Source organism: Mastigoproctus giganteus, chromosome 12 (genome assembly GCF_048544385.1).
Source record: "Mastigoproctus giganteus isolate SK-2022 chromosome 12, ASM4854438v1, whole genome shotgun sequence".
NCBI lineage: Eukaryota > Metazoa > Arthropoda > Arachnida > Uropygi > Thelyphonidae > Mastigoproctus > Mastigoproctus giganteus.
In genome coordinates, this window is record NC_143586.1 from 33,306,506 (window position 1) to 33,330,118 (window position 23,613).

The 23,613-nt window shown below is 35.0% G+C and overlaps 1 protein-coding gene across 1 annotated transcript; it reads left to right on the forward strand.

Moving 5' to 3' along the window:
• Positions 1 to 1,031: 1,031 nt before the first annotated feature.
• On the forward strand, positions 1,032 to 23,083 carry Trmt61 (tRNA methyltransferase 61). Its single transcript, XM_090386187.1, has 4 exons — positions 1,032 to 1,433; positions 5,884 to 6,150; positions 13,485 to 13,648; positions 22,636 to 23,083. The coding sequence occupies exons 1-4, from the start codon at positions 1,109 to 1,111 to the stop codon at positions 22,918 to 22,920; spliced, it is 1,041 nt and encodes a 346-aa protein (XP_090242313.1). The 5' UTR covers positions 1,032 to 1,108; the 3' UTR covers positions 22,921 to 23,083.
• The last annotated feature ends 530 nt before the right edge of the window (positions 23,084 to 23,613 follow it).

Sequence of the window (23,613 nt, forward strand, 5' to 3'; positions counted from 1 at the left end):
AGCTGTGTCTGAATTATTGCTGCAGTCTTGTCTAGATGATCCTGCAATGCATCTTTAACCAGTTACTCCATTATTTTACCCGGAACAGAAGTTAAACTAACTGATCTGTAATTACTCGTGTCACCCTTCGATCCCCCCTTTGTGAATTGGGGATACATTTGAGAAGCTGAAAACTACACAACGAAGAAGGAACGAATTATATTGGGATTTAGATTGTTAGATAAGAAGAGAAACACATGGATTCGGCAGCAAACTCAATAAATGACATTCTTATCAAAACTAAAGAACTAAAATGGTCTTGGGGAGAACACATAACGTGAAGACAAGATTACAGATGGACTAAGAAAATAACTGAATGGTATCCAAGAGGAGCTAGAAGAAAACCTGGAAGACAACGACGGAGATAGACAGATGAAATTCATGAGTTTGTGGGTAGTAAATGGATGGCCATTGCGCAAAAACAGAAGGAACAGGAAAGTTGCTGGAGTGGCCTTCATCCTGCAGTGGATTGAAAATGGCTGAGGATGATGATGGAGACTGGTGTATATCGCTTGTAACTTGTGGTTTTTTTTCCACTGCATTTTTTAGCTCTCGAAAAGTATAAATACATAAAAAAGCCAAAAAAAGAATATTTTCATTAATTAATCTTATAACAATAACTCAATTATTATGTATTGCCTTTATAGCTTTCCACAATTTCGACATTCAGTGTTTCCTTTTTAAGTGATCTAAAAGTGTTATGGCTTTCACCTTTCATAAGTGTTGTGCGGTAATAATAGGATCATTCGATTATTTCTGTATTTGTGAAAGATCGGTATTTTTATTTTCTAGGTATTGACCGTATTGTGCCGCAGGTTTGGAAAATGCTATTTAAACTTTTTCTGGTTATTTCCTGCTTTGATTTGGTCACATGGAATTTTTGGAAATTTGTTTTGCATCTTTTCTACCATAGAGTTGAGCACTAGATGGCGATAAGGTAGTTTTGTCGTTTTATGTTGTGATTTTTGCACTACACGTGCTAAGAAGTAAAATTGAGGAAGTATTTGTGTCGTGATATCAGTAAATGGAATTAGACTGTGTCTACGATAAATCTTAGGAAACAAGAGCTATGAGCTTCTTGAAGTTAAAAGAAACAGTAGAAGTAGGAGATACAGTTATTGTTTATTTAGATGTTAGTCACATCTATTTCATCGTGGTAACCTCGGGACAAGTTTTTCAAACAAAATATGGAGCACTAAAACATGACAGTATCGCAGGAAAGAAATATGGAAGCATTGTAAATTGCACTCGGGGTTGGGTATATATATTATATCCCGATATAGAACTGTGGACAATGACATTACCTCACAGAACACAAATTTTATATACCACTGATATTAGTTTCGTCCTAATTCAGCTTGATCTGAAGCCAGGTTGTGTTGTCATTGAAGCAGGTGAGTAACTGTTTTATCTAAATAGTGCGTTCTTCAAACAAAATATTTGATATTCTAGATTAGCAAAATTTTATTTGTTACTTTAGAATATTAACCTTAAAAGGTTGCCGTGGTTTCCAAAGAGACGAAGTACGCTTTAAGTATTTACGTTTTATTTTGAGAAGATTCAGCCAGGTGAAAAAAAAAAAAAAAAAAAAAGGGTAAAATTTAAAACAGGGTCCTCCTTGCAAAATGACATGGCTAATCCGCTATGGTGAGTGTTGGTTAGGGTATTATCCCCCGCCCCTGTTTTAAAATCGGGAACTCGTCTTCCTATTTTAAAACAGCTGCAAAGGGGGGGGGGATAAATACCCCAAGACTGAGGCAGTTAGGGGGGATCCTATTCTAAAGGTCAGCCCAGAATTGATATATGTTCAAGAGGAGACATTAGAATTAAACTTACTAAAATTGAACTTTTAGCTAAGAAGCATCAGTATCAGGGATCCCATTGAATAAAAAAAAGTAAGTATAAAGTATTTTCTTGTTTAAAATTTTATTGGGTGGCGATTAAGAAAAAAAAAAGTCTGAAAAAGCCTTTTAGGAGCTATAATTAAAAAAAGTTTGAGAAACACTGCTCTAGATTTGACTCTCAGGAGCATTTCCAATGTGTCGCCAGAAAGAGACCTGGCTTTTTTTCTTCTTTAGAACAAGGACCCTGTTCTAAAGTTTTATCCAATTCTGTTTCTTTTGTTAATATTTTATATACTGAACTAAAACCACTTTCATCCATATAAGACATTGGAAAACAAAGAAGTACTTTGGCCATTTCAGACCACATGTTGGATGAAGAAGTTTAGTTGTTTTTGATTCTCACAAATCAGCCATTCCACCTTTTTGAATTTATATTTGCATTCTTCGTTACATTTTAATTTGGCGCCTCCGTAGCCAGGTGGGAAGGAGCAGCAATGTGTAGCACACGCTTCTTGATTAGACCGGGGTTCGAGCCTGTTACTACCAAATACGGAGGATGCGGAAAGGTCAGGGTATGACCACCGCATATCCCGGAGCAATATGGCCTGCGTTGCTAATGCTCCTAAAAACCAAATAAACAACAAAATAAACATTTTAATTCAATGAGTTCTTGAATTTCTTCACTGACAAACCTGGAATCGCATTCAGTCGGATGTAACATCCATGGCTTCACTTCAAAAGAAAATAAATCTGAAAATCATTTTTCATTTCACCTTTTAAAGAACACAAATGATCTGAATAATTCTTAAGATCATTCTCGGTGAGAGATTTCAGCTAACTCTTGCTGATACCATGAAATTATTTTCTCATTAAATTGCTTTCAAATATTTCCAGATTTTCAGTGAAGGATTTTATGCATTGCAGTCTATCACTAATTAATTTCCCTTGAAGTTGAAGTGATACTTCATTAAGTTTTCAAAAAATCCAAGCCATATAGTATATGTTGCTATTGTGTTTGCTGATCTCCTTTGGTTTCTAAAAAACTAATTATTGTATCAAAAAAGGTTTACAAATCTTGTTAGACAACTTCCTTTAGAAAGCCATCTGACTTATGTATGTAAAAGAAGCCTCACATACTGTTCTTCATTATGAACACAAAATTTTCTGAAAAAGCGATCATATTTACTATGTGATGATTTTAATAACTGTACTGAGAAATTGATAAAGAACTGGATTAATATTTTTTGCAACCAGATGATGTCGGCACAACACACTGACATCATCTGGTTGCAAGAACTTAGGGACATACTTCCTTTAGGTGTGCTTTAAATCCTTTGTTTTCCAACCATGGAGGTAGCACCATCAGTGGCACAGGATACCAAATTTTCCAAAACTACTTGTTTTTCATCAAACCACGTTTTTACAGCATCAAAAATGGATTCTCCAATACAGTCAGTTTCTGTAGATTTTACAGTCATCTCTTCTTGCAATTTACAGTCATCATCAAAATAACGAACGTATGCCATTAGAAGGGCTTTATTTTCAGTAACTTTTGAGTCCATCGATCAATAGAAAATTTTCTCGTTTTTAGTTCATCATTTAGCTGCTCTTCAATATTAACTGATATCTCATCGATTCATTCGAATTGAATCGTTGCTCAATGGCAATGCTTTTAAAATACTGGAAGGATTTTTATGCATCACTGTTGAAATTAGTCTTTAATGTAGGTCATATCACAGTCTCAGCAACTCTGAGCACTACCAGTTTTTGCAATGATTTCTGCAATTTTATAAAACAATCATTCTGTTGTCATTTGTTTGTGTGTTCTTCTTAAATGAGGAAGTAACAGTGTTACAGTGCTCAAAATTCTGTTTTAAATTTTTAAAATATTCGATGTTTCCAACTTTATCAGGATGTTTCCTTTTTAAGTGATCTAAAAGTCTTAATGGTTTCATAGCGCCATTTGAAAAAGAACTATTACACATAGGCTGTCTTGAGTTGAATGGGCTTTCAAAAAAACCATAAGCTAGATATTCATCCAGATACTGTCAACACCTTTTCTTTTCAGCACTTGCCATGATTGATGATGGGTTGAATAACTACAAAGAATTAAATAATAAAATATAAACTATTTTTATTTAACCCTCATAGCCCATGTCACTCAAAAAAGCACTGTGGATCAAGAATAAAAAACTTCCACATGGAAACAATAAATCAATACTAATTGTCGCTTAGAAAGTAGAAACAATAGACTGAAACATTTCCTCATCCCATCCATGACTCATATATTGATCAATGAAACAAAAGAATAAATAAATAAACCATGCCGCCACCAAGATCGCAGCTGTCGAAAATGTGCAAATGCCATGGATTGTGGAGACATTACCTATGAAAAGGAAAGGTGGTTGGAATAAATCACACCCACTATCTTTCTTTTATGAAAATTTCTCACTCCTATTATAATATACCTATATGTTTAAAAATCAGTTGTCTCAGCGGAAAAGAAAACCCGATGAGAGAAATTAAATATTAAGGAATAAGAAGTCATCAGGTAGAGTCGAACTTTGGAGGGCCACAAATGATTGTAATACCCATGATTTTTTTACCCCCTTGGGGATGATATCACCTCATTGAGAATCCCTGGTCTGGAGCAACTGAGAGCCAAAGTTTTAACAGCAATGGCATTAAAACTTTGATATCATTTACAAAGAGGGTAAAGTTTATAATAGTATTTTTATTGAAGCAGCCATGTTCAGTTGATGTCTAACAGACAATCTATACAGAAATCCACAGACATAGATCCTAGGTAATATAATGTTTAAAAGCATACTACTGTACTTCTACTATCCTATGACTGTATTTTATTATGAAATGTATATGTTGTCAGTGAATTTTAATTTATAGTACAGTGGGGACTTTGAAAAACTCCTTGCTTTTTCTGAAATATTCTTGTTATTCTTTGCAAAAATAAAACTCCAGTGTTTTATTTTTGCAAAGATCTGCTGTTTTTTTTCCCTGTTTTCTCTTGCTTACAGTCATCTGATCTCCAGCTTTTTGAAAGTGAGAATTTGGTAGCTATGACATTCATATGATAATCTTGTTTCTTACAGTTAAATATTAAATGTGGCAGTTTCTTTGAGTGAAATTAGGAGAAAAAATAAAAGTGAAAATCCCTGAAAAATTTTTTTGGATAATTTTAATTTCAGATATCTATAATTCTGCTGTATTGTTATTTATGTAATTGTAAAATTGGAGATGCTTCAAGAACAGAACACGAATTTCATCTTTTTTTTTTTTTTTCATTTAAAATATATTTCTTGCATAAAAGTTGTCGTCACTGAGCATGGTTACTTTTGAGAATGTGAACTACCTAATTATAAGCAACTGAGCTGTGAATGTTCTCAGAATTTGTAGTGGTATTATTTCATTTGGGGAATTTCTTCTGTGGATGGTTTATGACAGGGGCGTTTCAGGGTTGGGCAGAGGGGACATATGTCCCACCTTAACCAAAAATTTGAAATTAAAGGTGTTCTAAGAAAAAAACCTGAAAAGCCTGATCAGTATGCCCCACTCCCCCTTACGATGATACCTGTATATGCCACTGGTTTATGATGTGCATAAACACACATCTTTATTTAAAAATAATAAGTGACTGATGATATTGATTACTTTCAGCCATCTAGTAAATTTCACCATTTCACAGTTTTTGAATAGTTTTTGAAATTGAATTTTAATTTGAAAATGTTTTTGAATAGTTTAAAAAAAAAAAAAAAAGGGCTCCTCCGTAGCCAGGTGGGAAGGAGCAGCAGTGCGTAGCACATGCTTCTTGATTAGACCGGAGTTCGAGCCCGTCACCACCAAATACGGAGGATGCGCGAAAGGTCAGGGAATGACCACCGCATATTCTCGGAGCAATATGGCCTTAGTTGCTAATGCTCCTAAAAACCAAATAACAACAACAATAGTTTAAAAAATTGATATTTATTTGCATTTTCTCTAGGTACAGGTAGTGGTTCGCTTTCTCATGCTATTGCACGGACCATTGCACCTGATGGCCACCTGCATACTTTTGACTTTCACGAACAACGTGTTAATTTAGCTTTACGGGAGTTTGAGGAACATGGACTTTCAGAAGTTGTTACAGTTAAACACAGGGATGTTTGCAAGAATGGTTTTGGACACATTGGTGTAGCTGATGCTGTTTTTTTAGATCTTCCTCATCCATGGGAAGCCATTCCGGCTGCTTTAGAAGCTTTTAAATTAACAGGTATGAAAGAATTTTATTTTATTCACTTAACTTATACATAACTCAGTTTCTTACATATGCATATAATAAATCTGTTTTTCCATTAGGATCAAAATACTGATTATAGTCTTAAGCCTTTTTTATTGGGAATTTAATGTCACGCACCTCTTTCCATATGATTATTTATATATATATGTATATATATACACTTAGTCTGCAAAAAAGATTCACTTTATTTTCCATACCATAAAATGTATACTGGGTACTCACAATAATATCTTTATTTCTAGCCATGATGAGATGCACTATAATCAGAACATCAAGTTGCCTTCTATAAAAGCTAGCTCTTTTGCTCTTTTATTGTATGACTAGTTAAAATAAAATAAATAAATAAATTTTCTGTTTATACTCCGGCACGACAACCAAGTCAGTAGAGTTCACAATAAATCATCAATACAAATATTTATCGTATTTAGTAGTCACGGGCTTGAACCCCGGTCCATTCAAGGTCACACATAACAAGATTAAGATCACTAAGATCATTAAGTGTGATCCTGTGTTATTGTGCCTGTATTAAGTGCCTGTGTTATGTGTGATCATTAAGATCACACATAACACAGGCAACAGAAAAGATGTTTTTTTAATTAAACAGAAACCTATCTGTAATTCCAGTTTGCCTTAGCCAACAGCAATTGGACATCTCACTTAGCAAACACTTTAAAGTATTCATATGCAAGTACCTCATGAATGGAGATATCAAATCATTATTTCACATCAACAGGACAAAAGAAGCAATGACTGTGTACCTGGTTTGCAAATAGATGAAAAATTTGTTGTCAGATCTTTCAAGAAATGTGGAATCAACAGTGCACTTGATGCTCCTTGATGAAAATGACACACTCTTTTGAGAAAATGAAAGTTCAGGCCATAAAATCACTAATGATGAGGGTAACAGTGATTACAAGCAAGTTTTTGGCATAATGTGACGAGTAAAAGCTTTGTTTTACTCTGACATTTTGTTTAGTATTCGCTTGTAAAGTTGTGTTTCAAATATATACAATAAAATAATTTTGTCTTCTAAAACATTGTCTTATCATCTGAAAAGTATGTTATTTTTTTAATATGTACCAACCAACATGGTAGTGAACTTCTTCCTTCTGCAGTAAACTTAATGAAATATTTAGTTTATTGCAGAAGGAGGAAGATTTAACTCAAACTAAATTAACAGTTTTCTTTTACCTATATATATATATATATATATATATATATATAGGTAAAAATTCAACTCCTAAAAATTCATCAAGAAATATTTCTCTACTGATCAAACTTTGCTTGGAACTCTTTCCAAGATTGCTCAATGTCTTGTAGTAGGTCATCCATCTCATTGCTGTAAATTTGCTTTTGCGAAACAATTTTTAATGGTTGTTTCTGTCACATCTTGACCACACTTTTGTCAACTCTGATGATATGCACATCTGTAAATCTAAAACAGGATCTATAGGTTGGTTGGTTTCTATTCTCAGCATAATTTTTTTTCAGTATGTGCCTTCTGTAGTACATTTTCAAATCCTTGGCCCATTGGCTACAGTTTAGATGAGGTATTCAGAGGGAAGAAAACAAGCTTCACACTTGTAAGTTTAGAAATTACCGAGTGAAGGTGGGCAGGGCAATTGTTGAAATCCATGCGATTTTTCTGTTTTCTTTTGTCATCTTTCTATTGAAATTTAAAATCCACTGTTTGTAAATTTTTTTCAAAACTGTTTCTTACCAGTGGGTATAGTTTTCTTCAATTGCAATTCCACTTTCACCAGAAATAACTTTTTCAAGTAAGTCAATCATAACTGGCTTTATGCCCAGAAAAGATGTGTACTCCACAGCCTTTTTTTTATTAATGGCCTGATATCGGCATGTTTTGGTCTCAAATCAAATTTTATCCACTTAAAAACTGCTTCATCTACATCTTCACATGCTTCCGACTGGGTCCCGTTTCCTCAAACAGTTTGAAAATTGAAACAGTTTTTCAGAATGGTTAACACACTACTGGCAGGGATACCAAGTTTTAAAACAATTTCTTCTTTTTTTTTTTTAATGCCCCGATCTACACTATTAAGCACTTCCACCTTTTCACACTACACTCAAGGATTTCATCTTAGACATGGTAAGATTACTTGCACAGCAGCTAAAACAAAAGTGAAATTAGAGACCACCTGTTTCTACCATGTAAACAGAGACAGGTGAAATTTAGTGAAAGTGTGGATGACTCATTTCTTCGAAACAAGAGATGAAATTCCGGGATAAAGGAAAATCGCTCTCTCCTAATTCTCTAATAGGATGCTTACAGTAGAAAACAGGTTGATCAGAGCCAATGTCCATGTCGGGAATATGCCTTAATCTTTGCCAGTGGCTGTGGACACATAGATAGCAGTTGACCAGTGCAACTTCTCAGTACAGTAGTGTATAGGTTTTACTTCTTTTTAGCTGACCCACTGCTGCACAAAGGCCTGTTCAAAAATCTTCCATCTTTTTCTATCCCCAACCGTGGTTGGCCAATTTCCTCCTGCAGGTTTTACGGGCACCACTAAATTGTAAAATGTTTAGGTCTTAATTCATTGAATTAATCCCTTTAGCTCCTAAACGCTAAAGGGATTAATTCTTAATCCTTTTAGCTCTTAATTTGTGCTTTCTATAGCATCAGTTCTATTGCCTAAAGGCCAGAGGTGTGAACTATGCATACCCAGGTCTCCTAAAATCAGTTGTATGGAAATTTTTGTCGTTATGTGGAAATTGTTTTCAATGTAATGACCAAGGGGGAAATCAAAAATGTTTGCTACATAGAAAAATTTGCTATATGGAAGTTAGCATTAGTATTAGTAGAGGCATATGATGCAAGAAAGCAAGCTTATGCAGCATCCAGCCAAAAAAAAAACCTTCCATTCGTTCAAAATACCTGTTCAGCTGAGCTTTAAATTTATTTAGGCTATCAACTTCCACAAGGGATGGAAGTCTGTTCCACCAACCAACTACCTGCTGGCTAAAGACAAATTTCCGATCATGTATCCTACATCTTTCTTTCCTCAATCTGAATTTATGACCTCTCAGGTGATTATTCTGAGCAAGAGAAAGATCCCATTGGCATCGAGCATGCTTAAACCATTCAAGGCTTTATACACCTCTATCAGACCACCTCGCCGGTGCCTAATCTCCAGACACTGTAATTTTCAAAACTTAAGCCTTTCTTCGTAAGAGCAACCCATTGTTCCATTCACTAATCTTGTTGCCCTTATCTGTACTTGTTCCAGCAGCTCTACATCCTTCTTGAAATGAGGCCTCCAGACCTGTATACAGTATTCAAGGTGTGGCCTGACTATTGCCTTATACAAGGGAATAATCACCTTCTTATCCCTGCTAGAAAAATTCCTGTATATCATTGACAAGACACCATGAGCTACTCTTGCAGCCCGTCTGCACTGCTCAGAGAACTTCACATCTGCCTGCACAATTACCCCCAGGTCCTTTTCATTCTCTACCACTGTCAGTGTAGTACCACAGAGTTGATACGTTGCTCTGGGGTTGCTGCTTCCCATATGTAGTACTTTACATTTGTCAATGTTAAATTTCATTTGCCACCTCTCAGCCCATCTGTTCAACCTTTCCAGATTCTGTTGCAGCAGCATAGCTTCAGTAGTGTCCTTAACAACCCTGCCAACCTTTTTATCATCTGCAAATGTGGACATTAAGCTTGATATACCATCATCAATATCATTTATAAATACAGAAAACAATAATGGACCCAACACTGAACCCTGAGGGACTCCACTAATAACATTAGTCGATGTTATTAGTAGAGTCTCTGTCTTCTCCCCCTCAACCACCCTTTTATCCATATCAGTAATTTGCCTCCAGTGCCACACTACTCCAATTTGTGCAGCAGTCTTCCATGTGCAACAGTATCAAAAGCCTTTCTAAGATCCAAGTATATAATATCAAAGTTATTCCCTGCATCCAGTTCTTTTGTGGCTGTATCATAGTATCCAATCAAATTGGTCAGGCAAGACTTTCCCTTAACAAAACCATGCTGTGTCCGAGCTATAACTGAAGTCTTGTCTAGATGATCATGCAGTGCTTCTTTAACCAGTGCCTCCATTAATTTTCCTGGAACAGAAGTTAAACTCACAGGTCTATAATTACTTGTGTCAGCCTTTGATCCTCCTTTGTTAATTGGGGTCACATTTGCACATCTCCAGTCTATGGGTACCTCCCATGAGTCCAAGGAAGCTCTCATAATTATGGCTAAGGGTTTGCTTATCTCCTTTAATATAACTGGATAGATCCCATCCATTCCAGCTGCCTTTCTTGTGTTTATCTTCAACAATTTCTCCTCCACTTTACTCTCAGTTATTACAAGATTATCTAGCTTACTGCCAGAGTTAAATACACCTCTGGCATTCCCCTCGTTGAATAACTCCTCATGTGTGAATGTCCATTCAAAATATTCATTTAGTTTGTTAGCTACCTGAGCAGGATCATCAACAGTTGAACCATCGATATCAAGTGGACCAATCTGATTCATCCCCTTACTTCTAAAGTTTACATAAGTAAAGAACTCTTTGCTGTTTTTCTTTACATCCTTTGCCAAAGATTTCTCATAATCTGCCTTTGCCTGCCTAATCTCCTTTGTGACTTGGTTACAGACCAGCTTATATCTATCATAGGCTTCCATGTCACCCATTAATTTATATGTATTCCATGCATTTTTGTTCTCTGCCATATGTCTCATTAGTTCATCTGACATCCATTTAAGCCTAAAACTTGAACAATATTTCTTAGTTGGTATGTTATTTTATTTTGTTATTTGGTTTTTAGGAGCATTAGCAACTAAGGCTATATTGCTCCGGTGCGGTGGTCATTCCCTGACCTTTCCGCATGCTCCGTATTTGGTGGTGACGGGCTCGAACCCCGGTCTAATCAAGAAGCGTGTGCTACGCACTGCTGCTCCTTCCCACCTGGCTACGGAGGCGCTCTAGTTGGTATGTAAAGCCTAGTAGCTTCCAAGATAAGTTCTTTGAATGCTTCCCATTTTGAATTTGCTGTTGGTAACATCATCAGTTGGTCCCACTGTATAGAATGTAAATACTGTCTCAGACCATCGTAGTCACCTTTATGAAAGCAAAAACCCCTACCTTTACCCCTGATGGTGGTTACCTCTTTGAGTAAATCCCACTTCAGCACACTGCGATCACTGCCACCTAGTGGTTCCTTTATCTGCAGATTCTTATGCATGAAGAATCACTAGTGATAATCAGATCAAGAGTATTACTCCCTCTAGTTGTCTCCCAAATATGCTGATGTAGAAAACAATCATCCAATAAATCCACAAAAGCCTTGCTAGTGTGTGAGTGACCAACCCACAAATTCCAGTCAATATCTGGGAAATTAAAATCCCCCATTATTAGACTCTCTGATTTTCTGGCCCACTCTATTTCCCTGTACAGTTTCTTATTATACTCATCAGAGTCATTAGGCCTATAGCACACTCCTACTCTCAATTTTGATCTCCCAATGCTTATGTCACACCAAACTGACTCGACACTGCACTGTCCAGCAATGTTGACTGGCTTCACTTCCTTGGATTTTATGTGTTTCTTAACTAATAGCATAACCCCTCCTCCCTTCCTATCCTTTCTGTACTCCCCAAATTCCAGTTCTGAATTCCTTATATCTGACACCATGTCTCTGATATCCCAACAATATCTGCCTTTGATGTTTTAAGCAATACCTCAAATTCATCAAATTTATTTACCAAACTCCTGGCATTGGTGTACACGCAAGTATACATGCACCTGTTCCTATTCTTAGCTGCCCTAACGCAACCCATGTGTTTACTTGTACCGCAATGACTCCCAGCAGTCTCTGAAATATCCTGCATCTTGTTTTCCAGGCTGCTGCTCATTCCAATAGAAGCAGTGCAAGAATCACTTTCACCTCTGCCAGTGGCTACTGTTAATCTATTAGTCCTTGTATCCCCCCCCCAAGCTAGCAGTTTTCCGACCCACCTAACACTGCCTCAATAGCATCAGCAAATATTCTTGCACCCTTTCTATTTAAGTGTATCCCATCTCTGTAGAAGCAGTCTCTCCTGTTAACAAGTACAGACCAGGCTGAAAAAAATTCTACCCTTTGAGCCTTGCACAATCTTTCCAGGGTTGAATTGATCAACAAGGCTCTTATCATATACTCCCTTCTATCGTGTCTGGGCAGAATTGCAGACACTTTCAAATTCAACCCTAATTCACAGCTTTTTTTCAACAGTGACCTGTACTTGTTAAGTAATTCTGCCAGTCTCCTACTCTTAATATCATTAGTGCCAATGTGTACAACTATATCACCTTTTGTGCCCTTAAAAGATGATATCCGCTCTACATCATCAACCTTTGCCCCTGGCAGACATACCCTGGTCCTGTTCCACCTATCCTTTTTACAAAGCATGTTCTCCGTTTCCCTGACAGTAGAGTCACTCAAGTCACAAAGGTCCTTAAAGAGAGGTTCAACTTTAGTTATATTTCAGTTAATTGACTTTTAATAAATAACTTATATAATTAGCTTTTAGTAAATAAATTTTAATTAAATGCAAAATTAACTATTACTGTGTGTACCTAGAAATTTAAAAGGGGGAGGGGAATGTATTCTATTACATTCCCCTCTACAGTAACAAATTTTATAAATTCTACAGTAACAAAAATTATAGACATGGTCTAAAACTAGTAAGTGATCTAATTATCCGTAGTGAATATAAATTTCTTTGTTTAGAGCATATAATTTTGCAATTTCATTTTCATCATGGATAATTAGATGACTTACTAGTTTTAGTCCATATTCATAATTTTTGTTACTGCGGAACTTTTAATGTAATACAATATTACTTCTCTTTAATAGGTCAATTCCCCTCCTTTTAAATTTCTGCATATGATATTGTTGCAAACATGCATTCCCCTAGAATGCATGTTTGCATGTAATAGACTAATTATGTGCTTCCCTCCTCACATATTTAATCACTGTTTTGTGCCATATTTTGGAAAATACAGCCAATGTTTGATTTGTTTTTTTTCCCCAGTTTGAAGTGCTATGGCTTTGATATTCTTGTTCTAAAGTAACAAATTAGAATCACACTAATGGAAAAAAAAAAAGAGTGGTTCTAATGCTAGTTAAAGAATTTGAAAACAATTCAGCTACCTCGTAATGTTATTTTAATGTAAATTTAAAATTCATGTCCATTTAAAGGAAACAAAGAAATATTTGTAAAGTCTGATTAAAATTTGAAATTTCATTGTGCATCTACAAAATGATTTATTTTATAGGTGGACGTTTATGTTCATTTTCACCTTGCATAGAACAAGTCCAGAAGACATGTGATGTCCTGAAAGCTTGCAGATTTAGTGATATTACAACTTGGGAATGTCTTCTTAGACCTTTAGAAGTCAAAAAGATATCACAGCCAATATTACATTTAAGTGATCACAAGGTAATCTCGAATGATTAATATAGATTCAAGAGCTGAAATTATGTTTTTAAGATTCTCATAAGTAATAACATAAAAACATTTCTGTTGAATAACTTTCCAGGAAATTCTTATTTTGCCAATTTTATAATGCAATCAAAATTTTATTATAAATACAAAGGGTACTAGGAAAGTTTTGCAATACAGTCGGTCCTCGTATAGCACGTGTTTGCATTACATGAATTCGATCATACACGATTTATAAATAGGGGAACGTTATCTTATATAACACGAACCGAATTCGCTTATACACGATTCGCCTTTGTGTTTACAAGAAATGGCAGTCGAACGCGGAATCACCCCAACTGAACGCAACGCGATAACAATGAAGAAGAGTCCGAAAATGTATTTATGTGTTTTATATCAGTGAAGGGGAAACACATTTCACCATAATAACGTAAAAACCAACACAATTCCAGCTATCGGTATAATCGCAAATGCAATTAGATGGAGTTTACTACCAGTTCATAACAGATTCCACTAGCAGAAACGCAACCGGAAATTGTTTTTATTGTTTTATGGTAGTAACCCCAGAAATGTGCTTTAGTAAAATGTGGGGTGTTAATAGTGTATCTCGGCCTTTACGGTGTTGTTTATTCAGTTGCTATACGCGCGCAGCTTTGTTTATATGTATTAAGCGTGCCTCCTCGTTTTGTAATTGCGCTTTATTCCCTAAAAATTAGTAAAATACTTAAAAGGTGTGAAAAGGAAGCGTCCTGGCCAAGACACTGCAGATCCAGAGAGAAAAAAAAAAAAGTAATATCGATAAACAGAGGCGGACTGGGTCAAAAATTCTTACCCGGGAAAATTTAAAGTGGCCTCATACTACGGTTTATGGCCAAAATCACACCGGCCCACCGTGGTTTCCCCCTAAGGCTTATGGCCAGTCCTCTTCTGTCGATAGAGAAAAAATACGAAATTGTGAAACGCTTTGAGCGAAATTAAAGACCATGTGATATTGCACGTGCTACAGACCTAAATGAGGGAACGCCGGGAATTACAAAGAATGCAGCGAAAATAAAAACAACTTTCATAGCGGGAACAACTCAAAGTGTAATTAATATCCATTAGATTAAGACACAAAGAATTGGAAGAGATGGAACGGCTGTCATCTGTTTGGATAGAAAATCAAACAAAAAGCAAGTTTGCTTACGATAGAAGCAAAAGCATTAGCAATATTTTATTACGACTTACGTATTATAATTTATACTTACATATTATAAAATACGTAAGTATTTTATTACGACTATTTTATTTAATATAATAAATTTTTTATGAATAAAATACGTATTTTATTCGTAAAAAATACTTTTTTAGTATTAAAAATACTTTATTATAATATAATATTATTTTTAATACGTATTTTAATCATTATAAAATACGTAAGTATTTTATAACGATTAAAATTACCCGATTATTTATTGTGTTTGGTAATGTTTTGGTTCCAAATGTGTGTTCAATCTTGGGTGGTCGGCACCTAACCCTACTTTTCCCATAGGGCCTGTTGTTTTTATTGCACGATTTTGCATTGCACGAGGGTTTCTAGGAACGCAACTATCGTGCTATACGAGGACAGACTGTACAGCTTTGTTTATTTAATTTTTTCAAAGTAATTTCCTCTACATTCAATACACCTCTCCATCCTCTGAAACCAATCTTTAAACCAGTTCTGCCAAGTTTCACTAGGGAGTAAAGCACACTCGTTGTCCCAAGCCCGTAGAAGGTCCTCATCACTGGAAAACCGCCTCCCTTTTAGCTTCATTTTCACATGCGGGAACGGTGCAAAGTCGCAGGGAGCAAGGTCTGGACTGTAGGGAGGGTGCTCGAGAAGTTTCAGTCCTGTCGTGGTCAAATATTCGGTGCAGGCTTTGGCGTGGTGAGCTGGAGCATTATCGTGATGGAGGTACCAGGTGTCCATTCTTGACTTTGGCCGCAGGTTCTTCATAGATCCAATGACTTTAGGCAGGCATTGTTCAGTATACCACTTAGCTGTGACTGTCTTCTGCGTGTCCAAAACGACAAGTTCCACAATTCCACTCGATTTGAAAAATACAGCTATCATTTTCTTCTTTACAGATCGGGATTTTCTGACAATTACGGGTGTGTCGTCATCATCAAAGACCCAAACTTTGTTTTGAGCCTTGGTCGGCAGATCGTAATAGTACAGCCAAGTCTCGTCACCTGTCACAATGTTGTTCACATACCGAGATTGTCCCTTATCAAACTTTTTTAACATCTCCCGGCACCAAGTCACACGTCGTGTCATCTGCTCTTCAGTCAGTTGATGCGGCACCCAGAGAGAACAAAGTTTCTTCACGTGCAAATGATCTTGCAGAATCGAACGAATTGCTGGTGCATTTAGGCCCAAAGTATCCTCTATCTGTTGGTAGGTCACTCGCCTGTTTTCGTCAAGCATTTTCCTCACAGCAGTAACGTTTTCCTCCGTAACTGACGTTCGTGGCCTTCCCGGCCTCTCAGAATCCTCCAGAGTGAAATTTCCCCTTTGGAATTCTCTATACCACCTGAATATCGTTGTACGATGTGGACAATCATCATCTAGTGCAAGAGTCATTTCTTCTAAGCACTGGTCTATGGTTAAACCACGCACGAAATTATACCACAAAACTGTCCTTATCTCATTTCGTGACCACGATGCCATCGCGAGCACTTTACACTCTCACTACTAATGAATAACTGAGCCCATCGACTTGGCGGGGCGGCTACTATGCACGTATGAACATGTCTCAACATGCAGCAACAAGCAGCTTCCTGTGATTCATTGTTGCGTCATATTGCAAAACTTTCCTAGTACCCTTTGTATATAATAAAATAAAGTAAAATATAATTAAAAATTAAAATAAAATATAAAACTATGAGAGAGTGAATAAAGTATATTTAAAGCATTATGTAATTATATTTACAAACAGCTGAAATAATTCCTTAAATTGTGATTCTCAACTGTAGAATGCTTTTCTATGAGAAGCTGAGTTAGCATTCCATGTTATATATAACACAGAATGCTAACTTTAACAAGTGCACTGCTTGTATTTATCTATCTTCTTCATTTGTGTATAGTCCTCTCATTTAACCTTTGATGTTCCTTCTACAGAAAGTAGTTCTGCATTACGATGGGAACTGTGGGAAACTGACATGAAAAAAAAGTACTAAAGTCTGAATTTCATATATATTTATTTTTAAATGAAATTGTTACACAAGAGTAGATCCTGATTGGACAGTTAAAGTAATCCCACCCTTCCTCAAAAAAACAAATGTAAGTGCTGTAAGGCAAGGAGTAATGTCAGAAGATATCTGATAGATGGGCTCAATGTGTACGGCATGCGAGAGATGCAAATCTCTCGCATGATATGATTGAAATGAGAATGGTGGAACCAGTTATATTTTCTATACCTGGCAGTGAAGATGAACCTAACAGCAAACCGCCTGGCAGTGAAAATTTTTATAGTGATTGTCACTGCATTCTGTAAAAGTGAATGCATTTTAAATATTCATTTTCTTTTTAAAAATAGGCATTTACAATTCTTCTGAAAAAGGGCTCTTTTCAGGACCAACAAATTTTGGTAAAGAAATGTTATGTTTATAACAAACATTATTTATAGTGTTTCCCCATCCTCTAGAATTTATTTAATACCTTTTTTTTTTGGTACAACTTAAATCAAAACAGTTAACAACAATACACATGAAAAATTGTTTTTAAATGCGGTGTATTATTTAAAAGTGAAAATATACAAATTTGGTATTTTTGCACTTATTAAAAATGTTACACAAGGTGTTTGTAATAAAACAGAAGATATTTACACATTTTTAACCATACTAAAATATGTAATTTTTAATTAAACTGTTTATAATTTAAATACAGAGAATTGTACAGCAAATATTTTAAATACTGTTAAAATGAAGCTATTTGCATTTTCGCAGGAAGGATTATATACAGCACTGCAGAATTTTTGTGATGGTTACACAGTTTCTGAACACTTGGCAGATGGATATGTCAATCTGGTGATGCAGTTGCCAAATAGCAACTTCCAGAAACTTTGAAGTTACACGAGATAGACTTTAGCATAAAATGAAAGTATAGAGGTGTTCATTTATAATGTAATGTTAACTGTCCATCAGGTGTGCTTGGTATGTTTTCTATACCAAAAACAGTAAAACTCATAAATTTATATTCCTCCAGTTTAATATTTTCTTTTGATCTCCATCACTGATTAATTACACAATGTAACAAAAATGGTTTATGTTTATAATTAACTGTTTCTTATATATTTTTTGTGTGTGCTGAATCCAGCACTGTTATTGATTTTTCTAGTTTCATTATTTTGGCAGCAGTTGAAGGTTTATGTTTTTGGAACATTTACATGTATCAAAAATAAACAAAATAAAATTTCTGCTTATAATCCGGGGTGACCATGTAGAGTCAGGGGGTTCACAAGATAGAAAAATACATAAGGTCAGAAGAGTTCACAAAATAGAGAAAATGCAAGAACCTCACTGTAATAATAGACTTGTGGCTTCAATCATGGGCACCTTGAAAATTGTGCTACCATACTTAAGTATTTAACCAGACGGCTATGTGTGTGCCAGTATTGTGATATGTATGAGCTTGTAGTATTATAAGTTTTTTTTGAAAGTTTTTTTATGGCTGTCAAACAAAAGCAGTCTTCAGACTTGTTTTGCTACGTGTTTGTATGTAGGTCCAAAGCAGATGAAACATAACATTATTCGTGGTGTCAAATTTTTCAGTCCATATGAATCCTATTTTGGAATGCAAATTGGTGATCAAGATAAGTTGTCGGGACCTCATTTCTGCTGTGGTAGTTATAGGTCACCATTAGAAGGTTGGTTTGTGGTAGTTGTAAGTTTTCCTTTTTGATGTACCTGAAACATTTGTTTGGGGTAGAGAGAGCCTACAAACCATCATGGCTGCTACTTTTGTATGATTGAAAATATGTAGTGTATCTCATCATATCAACCTCTTTGGCACCATGTAATGCAAACCTGCCAATTCCCAATCCATCTTCACATTGGATTGTCAAGGTGATACCTTCAAGCATATACAGTCTATGTTAATGAAATTGTCTGATGTAAAAGTGAAAGATGGCATATTTATTGAACCAGAAATCTTCAGAATTGGATGATGAATCTGGCAAAGAGGATAACTGGATTACACCTCAGAAGCCTGTTCAAATAAAGTGCCACATTTTTTTTAATCATCAAGAACTGTATGACGTAATGAGGGATCTGGGTCTTAAACAGATCCAATGTCTACGGGGACCTCACGATGCTGGGGTTTCCCTGGTGGTTCCACTAAGTATCCTTACTTTCTCTGAGACTTCAGGGCAGCAGATCTACAAGACAAAAGATGAGAATGATCTGCCATAAGTGCAGTAAACAACTTTTTCTTGGTCCCAAGAAACTAAGTTTTGCTTTCACTGCTCCATATCAAGCTAGTACTGGTTAAACAGTTTGTTAACACATTGGATCGTCATGGTGATACCTTCAAGCATATACAGTCTATGTTTATAAAATTTTCTGATGCAAAAGTGAAAGATGACATTTATTGAACCACAAATTAAGCAAATATTGGCTTCATAAGAACTGGAAGACAAAATTGTTACGTTGAGTGTAATGACTGGCAGTTGTTCTTCCTTGTACTGAATGGTTTTCTTTGTAATATTAGGAGTGAAAATTACAAAGAACTAGTTGGCAAGTTGATTTAAACTTATGGAAAAATTCAATGTTACAATGGACAATGTTAGTGAAGAGCTTGGGGTGAGATTTCACCAGAATATAGCCAGTGGAGAAGAGGTACCAACCAAGGAAGTGGAATGAAGAGATGATGGGCAACTATCCGGTTCTTGGTTTGGGATGATCACACTGACTGCAAGGGACAAAGAGTTCAAATGTACATTTTTATGGAATTTTTTTAAAATTAATTGTAGGAGGGTTTTTACTTTTTTAATTTATGATATTTTTAGCTTTTCATATCTTTAAAAGGGTATAACAGATAAAAGAAATAAATATAATAGATTCAAAAATGTCAATAACTGCAATAAAGACTTTCCCTCTCTGCCCCCCCCCCCCCCCACCTCCATAATATAATTCTTAATCCTACACAGTTAAGATGATTTCAAAGAATAGCAATAGAACCAGTTTGAAAAAGTGTTATACGATAAGAACCCAGAACTGGGTCCTCATTGTTGAGCCTAATGTGTGATTGATTCCAGAAGACCTTAACCTCAACTTTAGTTTTAGAGTAACCTCAGTTTACTTAAATACTAAACTGAATACCTTAGAATATTAAGGAATTAGTGTTGGTATAAGATTTAAATATAAAGTTTTAAACAGTACTATTTTAAATAACAAACTGCTACCTTACAAAATGCCTTCCAAAATTATAAACAAGAGAGCATAGATTATTTCATGTTATTTTTTGAACCAGCTATGGACATATTAGTTCTCTCTCTGCAGGAAGAAGGGCCATATGCAAGGGGAGGTGTTTACGTACAACTCATGTCTACAGTGAATGAGAGATTTGATGACCCTAAATAACAGGTTGCAACCCCCTTCCCTTTTCAGCATTTTTAATCATCAAGATTAAAAATTCTGTGTACAGTCTTGGCTGGATCCACTAATATTTAAATTTATTGGATACTGATGAGCTGGATCCACTTTTAAATCACTGATTTAAAAAACTATATAGGTGATTTCTTTTTTAAATCAGTGAAATCACTGTTCAGTGTAAATAGACTTAGGAATTAATGTTTTTATTACTTTTTAAAATTATTTGATATTATTACTGCATTGTTTTGTAAAATGTATTTATTTATTTAAGATATTTATATTACAAGCATTATATGGGTTATATGAGGATTTACGAAACTAATCACGCAGATTTTTTTCAAAAACATTCTTGAATGAACGTTGGCAGCTTCAATATAATTTGTTACTGCTTGTTGGGCTGCAGATTTTTTTATGCAGCACTGGCCTCCTTTTACAAGCAACTTTTACACTTTTCAAGTGACATAGTTTTGTAATGAAAACACTATTATATGTATACACAGTTAGCTACTGTTTCATCACCAGTGCAAGTGAACATATTTAAATATGTGCAACCAATTTTATACAGGCAACAGTTTCATTGCCTAAAGAATAGAACACACGTTACGTCTTTTTAGTTGCTGCAACAAAAAAAAAAAAAAATTTTGTACTACACTTACATAAAATTGATGTGCTCTATCCAAGGAACTAAACAGTTGCTCAACTAAAGTGGCTAGTGCATGCCTAATTCATGCACATCCACACTGCCAACCTTGACAAAAAAAAAAAACAAACAAAAAACCTCATCCCCCCCCCGTTAACATTAATCTATATATCCTATATATCAGTGTTAAAACACCATAGACGACTCTTAAACGAAAACCTACGATAGTAGTGTAAAGGGCATTCAACTGTATCTCATATTGTGCTCATCCTTCACAAGTTACCATATATTGCACTACTTTGAATAAGTAACACTTCACTAATAGAGAAGGCTATTGTTACTTATTCACCACCACCACCACCCAAACAGCACCGTGCTCAGTTGCATTTAGTTTTACTTGAATATTAGCTTTAATGTACACTCTCATTAGTTTACATTAAGAAGTGTCATTTGGTAAGTTTTTGATAAATAATTATTTCAAGTGAAAAATAAAAGGTTTTGTTTTATACTGTATAAGAACTTTTTGAACACTACAATTATAGGATTTTGCTGTAGTCTGGAACCACAGGTTGGTATTAAACGAAGTTGCATTGGTATCCACAATATATATGAGCTGTGGTGCTGACATGGGGGCGCGCGCGCACACACACACACGCACACACACAGAATTAATGTGTTATTATTTTTAATATAATTAGTTTATTAATGAAATTCACATAATATGGAGCCATGATTGATGTCATAAAGTAAATTTTTTTTCTCAAATGAAATGATTTGAACTACTCAGGGCTTTATCACTGTAGCTGGGGCACCTTAGCCATATGCAAGCACCTTTAGCTAGTAGTTAAAAATGTTTAACTACTACCTTAGCTAGTAGTTAAACACCTGTTAAATGAATTTGATTTATCCCAGTCATGTGAATTTCATTAATAAACTAATTGTATTAAAAATAATAACACATTAATAACTACTATATGTTAATAGAAAAGGCAAAATCTTGTGTCTCTTATTTTGCATGTAAAATTTGTTGCAGTTGATGTTCCCTTCAGCATCCCACCTATTGAAATAAAATGTGAAGATATTTGCATGGGCCCAATTATTATTGATTAACTGATACTTCACCTGTATACCAATGCCTGATTTAGATAGCAGTTAGATTTACTTTACAGTTGTTATGCATTACAGAAAGTCCTTGTGTTCCTTCTTCACTAACTAAATAATTAAAAAGAAGATTAATTATAAAACCTTATATATATATATATATTTCATATAGTGCTGTAGCAAATTGCTTCTGCTGCCTTATATGCTAACATTTTCTGTGGAGAGAATAATGCTGTTGATTATGCTGTTTGATGCAATTTCAGTACAGTGGAATTGAACCATCCTATCAGGACTCTGTAGACGTTCAGTGGAATTGAACCATCCTATCAGTTTGATTCCATGACCAATCTAGGGACTTTATCCAACTATATAAAATTATAAACACACCTTATTGATCTGCTAGTTTCAGTAGTCTTTTCTGGGACTGCTAGTCCAGAAAAGACTACTACAGTGGCAGATCAGCCAGACTTGTTAACATATTATTGGTAACTTATTGGAAAACACGACTAATTTTTCCTAGTATTTTTTGAGGGGTATTGAGTATTTTTTAAAATTTTTATTTTTAATGTTGGCTGCTTGATATCTCTTCTTTGGTTTCACTAAAAGAATTTGTTTTTTTTATTCATAGTTAGAAGAGGATGATGAGAAGATTGCAGACTGTGTTATTGTTAGTGATGTAATGTTAAGTGAAAAAGACTCTGGTATAGAAGATGATTCACGTCATACAAAGACAGAATCAACTTCAAAATCTAACATGAATGTAGAAACTTTCTGGACTGCTATGCCACCTTTACAGATGGCAGGTCATACAGGTTATCTTACATTTGCTACTCTTTATCATGGAATCAAGTGTAGTAAAGACAAAACAAAGAGCTACCACCATCACCACAATACTTCTTGTATCGTGGAATAGTTTAAAATGCCTATATAAAAGTTCTGTGGGTGATACCAGAATATTAATGAGGACTTTTACTATTGTGGTTTAAGAAAGAAACGCTATTGGAAGAAGCATGTAAGCTCATCTATCATCATCCCTGATATAGTAGCAGGTTATTACCATACTCATGAAACTGTGCAAGTTATATATATTTTCAGGCAGAGTATTCTGTTATATGTGCAAAGGCTTTATATATATATTTGTAACTGTAATTCAAAGATGAACAACCTGCAGGTTGGTCTTATCTCAAAAACCAAAATTTACCACCAGATTTTGGCTTCAAGGAAACTCTTATTGAACATTACCATCTTGAGCTTAATGTTTTTAAACAATTCTCTGTTTAGAAAGAATAAGAGAAAGTGTAATTTCACATCTCTAAAAAAAAAAATGAGGTGGTCTGGTTTGTATCCTTTATGATAATATTGTATTTCTGTTTAAGATTGTAATGACACTACTTTATATCTATAAAAAATATACAGTAGTGTGTAAAAATATGGAGTATCCATACACTATAAGAAAATATATTAAAAATGAATTGATGAAATGATTATTATATATTTAGATGTTCATCTCTTTGTAGCCTAATATACGATAGCAATACCCTACTCTTATATAGTTATGGAAAAATTAGCATAATTTCCAAATACAGCATTTTATTACAATAAAAAC

Bases quoted from the DNA above. Each gene is read 5' to 3' on its own strand.
- Trmt61 (XM_090386187.1), top strand. From the start codon at position 1,109: ATGAGCTTCTTGAAGTTAAAAGAAACAGTAGAAGTAGGAGATACAGTT. The intron at 1,434-5,883 runs GTGAGTAACTGT...CATTTTCTCTAG, and splicing joins TTGTGTTGTCATTGAAGCAG to GTACAGGTAGTGGTTCGCTT. The intron at 6,151-13,484 runs GTATGAAAGAAT...TTTATTTTATAG, and splicing joins AGAAGCTTTTAAATTAACAG to GTGGACGTTTATGTTCATTT.